This window comes from Protopterus annectens, chromosome 10.part0 (assembly GCF_019279795.1).
Source record: "Protopterus annectens isolate FY-2018-M chromosome 10.part0, PAN1.0, whole genome shotgun sequence".
Taxonomy (NCBI): domain Eukaryota; kingdom Metazoa; phylum Chordata; order Ceratodontiformes; family Protopteridae; genus Protopterus; species Protopterus annectens.
Genome location: NC_056744.1, coordinates 1,328,031,819 through 1,328,041,951, shown reverse-complemented (window position 1 = coordinate 1,328,041,951; position 10,133 = coordinate 1,328,031,819). Strand labels below are relative to the sequence as shown.

The 10,133-nt window shown below is 36.6% G+C and overlaps 1 protein-coding gene across 1 annotated transcript in view; it reads right to left on the bottom strand.

Annotated features, from left to right (window-relative positions):
• Positions 1-6,818: 6,818 nt before the first annotated feature.
• The window catches only part of INS (insulin), a 48,499-nt gene continuing 45,184 nt past the window's right edge, over positions 6,819-10,133 (bottom strand). The window contains exon 2 of the mRNA XM_044084883.1: positions 6,819-7,009. Coding sequence (XP_043940818.1) covers positions 6,867-7,009 — 143 coding nt within the window. The 3' untranslated portion in view covers positions 6,819-6,866. The remainder of the gene's footprint in view (positions 7,010-10,133) is intronic.

Sequence of the window (10,133 nt, the reverse complement as noted above, 5' to 3'; positions counted from 1 at the left end):
TGTCTTGCCCTTAACCCATTAAGCTGTCTACTTAAGAGATTAGGCCAAGGCTATAATCTGGCTACTAGAAAACAACAAAGTATAAAGACATCTCATCTTCTCTTTGCCGATGATTTAAAACTGTATAGCTCATCAGATTAGTAACTGAAAGCAGAACTGCAAGTAAGCAAAACTTTCTGGATAATATAAGAATGTCATTTAGTCTTGATAAATGTGCAAAAGTAACCATTAAAGCAGGAAAGCTGCAGCGCCAAGAAAATATCAGTTTGGAAGAATAATGCCATATAAAAGAACTTGAGCAAGAGGGAGTGTATAAATATCTGGGAATTGATGAAGGATCAACAACAAAACATGAACAACTGAGAATAAAACTTAGTAATGAATATTTTAGAAGACTTAAATTAATCCTGAAAACAGCATTGAATTCTAGGAACAAAATTCAAGCTATAAACCAATTTGCTCTTCCTGTCCCAACGTACAGTTTTGGAGTGACTGACTGGCCCCAAAATGTGTTGGATAGATTAGACAGGAAGACAAGAAGGATGCTTCATGCTCACCAAATGATTTATAAAAATTAGTGCATACCAAGGTTATATATTCCCTGTTCTGAAGGAGGTATGGACCTACTTGAAATTGATTACATGTATAGATCTGCAATTGTGCAACTGCACACATATCTACTGACCTCACAAGACCCAAACATAGTGAAAGTTTTGAAACATGAGGAAAATAAATCTAAGATAACTTCACTGCTTAGTCTACCAGAAGCATATTGGTGTCAAGCAGGAGTGGAAATCAAACCAGAAGTAGATAAAAATCAGGCAGCAACTGAATGTGCCAAAAAAACAAAAGAAAGAATATAAAGTGAAGGACCAGATAAGAAGGCAAGAAATGTAGAAAATGCATAAATATAGTGACAAGTATAGAAAACTTTTGGAAGAGCCTCATGTTGATCAGGATCGAATGCAGGAATGGTTGAGGAGAGGCGAATTCAAACCAAAAGATGAAAGATTAATACTGGTGGCCCAAGACAGTGGGCTACATAAACGTTGGTTTACAAAATCCGTTGAGCATGTGGGAGAAACAGACAAATGTAGGCTTTGTAAAACAGAAATGGAAACAGTCTTATACCTTGTTGCTGGTTGTGACATACTAACGGCAGAAGGATTGTATACTGAAAAGCAGAATGATGCGGGTAGACTGTTGCACTGGGAATTGTGCAAAGATTATGGTGAAGTGGCTGAAAAACACTGGAAACATAATCCACAAAGCATCATAGAACATTATGAAGTCTACATTACATGGGATCATCCATTACCAACAGTTCAAAAGACAGATGCGAGAAAATTAGATATAGTGGTCCATAAAAAGAAGACAAAAGTAGCATTGATCATTTAAATCACTATACCCAGTGACTACTGTGTCTTGTGTACAGAAAGACACAAAGTCATAAAATATCAAGATTTGCAAGCAGAAACGAGAGCAATGTGGAAGAAAGATACCCAGGCAGTTTTAATAGCAGTAGGAGCAACAGGTCTTGTAAAAAAGAATCTATAATCATATTTAGACATATTACCAGTACATGTAACAACATACAAATTGCAGAAGGAGTCATTAATGGGCACATTGCAGGTGCTGTGAAGAACACTTCTGGTGGATATCAAACTGTGAAACAATACTAATTTCATGAACTTTAATCATACTTTGACTTAGGAATGGGGCCCATTTCCGTCATGGTATTGAAAACCCAAAAGACTTGGAGAAATTAAAAAAAAATACAGAATACCACAATCTCCCTCAACATCTTATACTTCAACTAAGTGAGAAACTTAACCAATTTTAATAAATCCAAATTTAATGACACACAAACAATGTGACTGGGAACCCCTCAAATATCCGTCTCTAGATGAAGATGTCTATCACTTCAATAACTCCTTCTTAACCATACTAAATCAACAAGCCCCAATGAGACATAAGAGTGAAAATAAATTTTGCCCCATGGTTAACCTGTCAAAATAAACAACTCATCAGAGACAGAGACAACGTTTGGAAACAATGGCACAAAACTAGGACCCAGTCCTACTGCGATAGATAGAGATTGGTGCCTCAGAAACTGCACAAAGGTACAAGTTCTTTATGATGACAAAAGAACCTTTTATCCACAAACCAGACCATATTTACAAACCCCCCCCCAAAAAATATTGTGACACGAAGTAGATAGCCTCCTAAAATCAGTCAGAAAACCCACCCCATTTTCTTTCCCATCTGAAACCAGCAAGGCCTATGCAGACAAAATTCAAGAAGCAGATCATATATGGTACTCTACCTAACTCAACCAATTGCAACCTTTATCCACCCCATCTAACTTCTCCTAACCATAGCTCCACAACTCAAGTCAACCTAACAACCATCCAGACAAATACCATCAAAAAATACATTAAAAATCTGAAACCCACAACACTAGCTCCTGGCATCCTGCGATAAAAAACCCTCAGTATAGCCTCTGACACCATTTCTTACCCCATATCTATCCTATTTAATAGATCCATTACAGAAAACTACACCCCATCCTTGTGGATATGTTTCTATCCTGTTGCACAAAGGTAGCATATCACTAAACTGTGAAACTACCGCCTATAGCCTTCCTCCCTTCTCCAAAGTACTTGAAAAACATATACTTCAGTTGCTCCTAGCCTTTTTATATGATAACCAATTACTTCCTCCTACCCAGCATGGCTTTCAGCCCCACCTCAGCACCAAAAATGCTTTGCTACATTTTCTAGGTGCAATTAATCATAGTAAAAACTCAGGTATTTTTTGTCTCCACACTTTTCCTGGAACTATCAAAAGGTTTCAACAAGGTCTCACATCAACTACACCTCCAAAGAATAATTTTATAGGCTTCACAACTCCCTCAACTAGATGGCTCACTAGCTACCTAAGCAGTCATACCCAGTGTGTAAAATGGAATGACTCCCACTCCAACTTCCTTCCTTTAAGCAGGTACTTGTTAGTAAGCTGACTATATGTTCTTTGGAAAGACTTACTATGACAGGGAGCAGGAACTTTAATGCCATGTTATAAAGTATGGACATGGACTGTTGGACCAACAAAAGCCCAAAAAATGCTCACTTTCCTTTGTTTGCTGTAAAAAATAACATTTTGAACATGATATAAAACATATCATTGTAAACTGTGAATTGGTCTGCTATCCTTAGAAAACCAGCAGATCAGCTACAGTCATCAAAAAGGCACATGAAATGTTCCTAAGACTGACAGAAAAAAGAATGTCCTCATTATATGTAATCAATGGCTACAACATGTTATTCAGAACCAAGAATCATGTAAAAACACCTACAGCATGTGATGGATGAGGATAAACTTTTCAAAAATTTTTGCATGAGCATTATCATATAGTTATTAGTCACTCCAGTTATAACAGCATACAAGGACATAATCTGTGCTATAGTGCATATGAATGATACTACACATTGGTAGAAGGCAAAATAACTATACTCAACAGAATGCCACAAAGACACTTGCAGGAGTTCTTTACAAACAACTAAGCCCAGCCTTAACAAGACATCATTGCTAGTGGTACACAAATGAGTTATCTTCAAGTGAAATGTAGTTGTTGCTACATCACAGTTTCTTTTTTTATTCATTCATTCAAACATCTGTATAACTGCTTGTTTTGGTTGAATCAATCCAAACAGTAAAAAAAAACTCTTACGGCTGCCAAGAAATACAGTCGTTGTCTGAATTCCAGTTCTGATTTTAGACCTGAAGCAGGTAAATCTTAAAATGTCTCACAGATTTTTTTCACTGCATATTTGAAGTAATACATTTTGATTAATATGAAGAAGCTATATTTAAATCTGCAGAACAGCTGCTCTGAAGCTTTGCCTCGCACCATCCGACATCCTGAAGTGCTTCATTAAACAACACAGTGATTATGGCTTTGTCTTTTACCAGTTGAAGTCAACAGTATCCATGACGTGTGAAGTACCATGTCAAAAGCATTGGGTCAGAACCTTTGGATTAATTAACATTGTTACACAATCAGCAGAGTGAGGCAGCAACATTCTGGGTTGTGTTTCTTCATTTTAGATTTAACCTTATGCTAATGTATATCCACAAATGATGCAGTTTTATTTGCGTGTTTTTTTTCTTTCAGTATCTATGCACTTAAGGGTTATGAATAAAGTGAAGGACTCTTTGCCAATGTTATTCTAGCTATCAAATTTCAGAAATAAAAATTAGCTGTTTCCAACAAGAAGACTTAGAACAGGGACCTGTTTTAGGTCTTCTTAAGAACATTCACCCCCCCCCCCCCCCCGTGCATTAGTATTATTTCCTAATATGAACCTACCAAGCATGCAAAAATGTGTCACCAACCCCCATCCCAACTTCTCTTTTGTCTAGATTGACTGTAGTACAGCTAGGGTGGTGCTAATCAACTTCTACCAGTAGTCAATGCATCTCAAATGGTTCTTTCCCTAGACTCCTTATATTATGAGTCCACCAAAAGATACTAAAACACATTTATAGTCTAATACTTATAACTGAAATGATCATTTTTAACTTGAAACATTCAAAAATTATTCCTCTGCCAATTATACTGCATGCAACTATTGCTGGTGAGTTTAGACTTATTGCTAACATATGTTATCTAGCCAAAATCTTAGAAAAGATAATTTATTCTCACCTGTTAGAATATATGGGCTAATACTGTTTACTGTTATCCACAGCAATATGGAATTATCACATCAACCTATACCATCATAGAAGGTGCATAGAAAATTTAGTTTTGGTTGTAAGGATGACATTTTAAACCACTGATCACACTCTTCTTTCTTTGTGCTTACTGAATACCTATCCCATCAGTAATGATGCACTTAGACAGTTCCATCCCTGTCATTCAGACATGATCTTTCAGGTACATTCTTTGAATAAATTCTCACTGGAAGGGGCTTTTTATGGGGGCATACCTTTGGATTCCATCTTGGAACCCTTATTGTTTTCATTATTTATCCATAACTTGTCCCTTGACTCACTTGATCATTGGACTCTATGGTGATGATATCATCCTTAATGGTACTGCTACATTCACTTCTCTATCTCAGAAACAGCTTAAGTGTGGTTTTGCAAATGAAGGAAATGTCAAATTAAAGATAAATTAGAAATTTACTGAGCAAACTATATAGTAATACTTTGCCACCCAACAGAAATTCCCCAGAATCATTATATCAGACCCACACAACATTTCTCAAGATCATTGAAGTTTTCAGAATATCATGGGATTGCTTAGATGCCTCTCATTTTCCTTGCACACATAAATGACTAAATGGCAAATAACACAGTGTTCAAGAAGTTAAAGGTCAAATACAAACTCCTTCACAGACACTGACATAGACAGAGATACACACACACACATACACACACACACACACACACACACACACACACACACACACACACACACACACACACACACACACACACACACACACACACACATATACATGCATGCACACACACACACACACACACACACACGCACACACACGCACACACACACACACACACACACACACACACACACACACACACACACACACACACACACACACACTCTGCAAGAAAGATGTATCCTCCTCCACTTTTTGTAACCCCTCATAAAAAACTAATTTCAAGCTCCCCTTACCTTATAGAAAAGGTAGGTCTAACTGAACTCCACTTTTTTATAAAACTGACTGCAAGCTCACCATACTTTACAAGAAATTCGATACACTGAACCTCCTCTTTTGTAAAACTAAATGCAATCTCATCTTGCCTTTGAGGAAAGTGAGGTCTCACTAAACTCTGTTTTATGAAACTAACTGCAGACTCTGCATACTTTACAGAAAAGTTAGATGTAAACACACATTCAAGCAGTTTGTAGGGATTACTGACAAACATAGTGACACGATACATACATGCATACTGGGAAAGGAGGCATCACTAAAAGGTCATGGGCTGGACATGCACATTTTCTGTTTATTACTTCTATCATGATAGTGCTACCTACTTTATACTGACAAAGCTAATCTTTCAACTGGACTGGACAAACTGACTTTATCCTTGATCAACTCAGTTGTGACACATCACAGGTCAATACACTCATACATGTAAATAAATGTATTTTTCATAGAACCACAAACAAAGTTTTACATAATTGAGGTGTTAGACTGGGGCTTGTTTAATTAATTTGATAAGTCATTCTGTGTTTGTGGACAACATTAAAAGAACCACCTGAAAGAAAGCTTTAAATTTTAAGCCATTGTATATGGCCGGTGGGTTATGCAGTGACAAAAGTATCATAGCTCTTATTACCTTTATTGATACTTAGTGACCTGATGTTTATGTGCCTATCCAAAGCATGTTCCTGAAATGAAACTAAACAGAGGAGACATTTCTTTATTATGCAATTATAAACCTCAAAAAGCACAATTTGCTAACCTAAGGTGATATTACTTCACAACCTCAAAATGAAAAGAAATTCATTATTTAAACTGGCTTTGCTCTTTGTCAACTGACAAATAACCTCCATCAAAAGGGCACCAAAGACATAATTGCATTGCCTACCAGTTATCTGATGTGTAACTAGATGCATGGAAAGTTTCATTTTCTTTATACATGCACCAAAATAAATTTACCAAGTTTATATATTAATGCATTGACTCTAATGAGGAAAACAGAAAGAAAGAAAGAAAGAAAGAAAAGGAACCCAGAATCTTTTAGTCTGAAGAATCTTTATTAAACTCTAAACTGAAAGCATCAGATACCAAGCATTACAGAGTTCATATCAGAGAGCCTCATTTCTCTCAGGGAACATTGCAATAATTTTCCAGTTCATAGAGAGAGCAGGGTTTGTGGCAACACTGCTCTACTATTCCTCTCTTCACTTTCATGTTCTCTGGTGTACCAAAGGAAAAAGCTTCAAGTTCGTCAGCTTGTGTGCCTCTGTCTACAAAAATGAAAATAATTTCTGTTATATCTTTTGTTTTGTAGAAGTAGCCTTGAATTTGGTGCTCAGTAAACTGTACTGGTTAGAATACATGCATTTGGCTTATTAGATGAAAATGCAGGAATACTGAATTAGGGAATAGCATAGTGTTCACTTTCTTTAATTCAGCCTAGAAGTGCCTTTACTCAAATTCTTAACCCTCTAAATTAAAGCTCATATGATGTTCATTAAAGCAAAGACATATTAAGCTATTGTTCTTTGTTTGCCTGTCAATACTTACCCAAAACATGAACACATATGTCCACACTCTCTGTCTCAACATATTTTTTTTTAAACTACAACTTAATTAAAATTATCTTAGTATATACAATGTACCACTAGAGTAAACATGTTTTGATAGTATTATCCAAGTCATGCATTGATTGGTGTGTAGTATTTGTCACAAACCTTTTCCCCCAATAAGACAGTGTGATACATTTATTTATAACGCCATTATAAAGTGTAAATTGTCACCAAATGCTAAGCCTGTTCAATCTTCATTCATCAACATTGCTAAACCAATGAGTGCATTTGCCACCAATACAGCAGCTTAGGGTCAGTTGGTGAGTCCTATTGCCCCTTCCATCAGGCTCATCCAACCACAGCACCCAGTGGCACAACAGACTAGAGTTAATGTAAAATATGGTGTACCACTCATTCAGCCTTCCAGCCTAAAAGTCAGCTGGCCCAAGAAAACAGGGATGAATGAAAAGGTGGAAGACTGCTCATGACTGCCCCATTTCTAACAAAACGGGAGGGAGAAAGGTAGATAAACTTCACTTCTGTCTGAATGATGATAGACAATATTTCACACACACACACACACACACACACACACACACACACACACACACACACACACACACACACACACACACACACACACACACACACACACACACACACACACACACACACACTTTGTATTTATGTATATAAAACATCTAATCTGTTAACTCGAACTAAAACATTGAACTGAAAAACTGAATAAAAAGCATCAGACCAATAACAGGTTGAAATACAAGTTCTCTGCACCTCTCGTACCACTTGCAATGTATATATATCAACTCTGAGATTGCATAACAGTGGGGGAAAGAGAATCTCCCTTTCCCCTATCTTGTATGATTTCAAAGTATGTTTGGCCAAACATGAGTCGACAAAACTGTAAGACAAAAACTGTATATTAAGTAATGCAGTACACCATATATATGTGTATTCAATTATATTTTGTCAACTAAACAGATGCCAAACAATATTAGAGTCGACAAATTTCAAAGAGAAGAAACCAACACAAAATTGCCTGTATTATGCACATTATTTAAATGTGCACAATGCACAGGGTGGCATTGACAGAATATGTATCTATAATGGCTTTGAAGTTGCACTCATTTAAGTCTGCAGCTATTGTGCAATTCATCATAGTAAAAGTAAGGAAAAAGTGAGCACTTTCATAATTTTTCAATTATATGCAGTTCATTATAGATGATTAGGTGGCACTAGTCTTACCTTAGCAACGACTTTCATAGTGTTCGGTGATCCCACTAGCACACAGCAAATTGGATAGTCTCCTCAGTAGAAATTAGCATAATATTACATATCTTATAAACAGGAATATTAGTAGATTAAGATCTTCACTCTGAGACCTTGATACATTTTACTGGACATTTCACTACCTTTTATGATCTCCAGAATGCTTTCATTGAATACATTAATATTATTCCCTTGGCTAAAGGATGTAAATGCCTCCTACTTTAGAGAAACCTATCCAAAAAAGAATAAGTTAGGTCTATAACTTCTCTACAATTAACAGGTTACTTTCAAAACATTCATTTCTTAGACTGTAGTGGGACTGCATGGGTTTCCAAGTGAATATGTATGATATTACATGCAGATTATTAAACATCTTACTAACTTTGTTTCATAAATTATTAAGGAGATTATTCTTTAAACAAGAACTTTACAAGCAAATAATGGACCACTCTGGGGTGTTGTGAAGCATGGTACTATACTCTGAAGGCCTTCCAACCCTTTGAAGGTTCATTATTTCCCCTGTAACACCTAACCTGGAGGGCATTATTGGGCTTACAAAATGGATCATCTGTTAAATTGTCTTGTATATGTTGTATTAGCAGTAATATATATATAGTTTCTCTGCCTAATATTGCATTTGTTATTAGAAATATAAGTTAAGTATTCCATAAACACACACACGCACACACACAAGCAACTAAATGCAGGGTAAATAAGGCATAGTCACACATCAACAGAAACTGAACTGTGCACGCACACACACACACACACACACACACACACACACACACACACACACACACATACATACACACACGCATGCGCACACACACATACACATACACACACACACACACACACACACACACACACACACACACACACACACACACACACACACATGCACATACACTTCACACTCACACAGATGCAAAAGTGTGCACACACAAACACATGCATTGGGCAGTCATTGGATTGTCTTAACACCTACTCGGAAGATATAAATTTTGAAAGGCAGAGAATATTTTTTTGTTTACTGATTTGATTGTTTCATGCTAGGGCTTGTATGCGCTTTCCTGCTATAGGAGCAAGAATATGCAAATTAATTTAGTTTCTTGTTAACATCTGATACATTTTGTCAGTGCAGCAGCAGCATTTCAGTTTGCACTGCATCCTGATATTGTGTATTTACAGCCAATGGTTTAGTCTGATTTTTATTCTATTACATATTCCTCATACCTCCCTAGCAATAGCTAGTATTTGCCTAAGATATCTCCCAAAGAGTAGTTCAAAGAGAGTGAATCATGTGTAAGCCTAGAGAAATTCCTGGATGGCAAACAGGAAATAAGGCAACGTTTTGTCCTAATTTCCACCATCTTCTTCTTCTTCTGTCACTTTTCTTAATATAGACTTTAATGTCTTGTTCTACCAGGGCAATCTGAATTTGGTACAAATAAATTTTGAGTTTCCTTAGTTTAAAGTTTTGGCAGACTTTGTGTATTATCATTCACATAAAAGGGGTGCCATGGTGTGTGAGGTCTTCCTTTAGCATGCC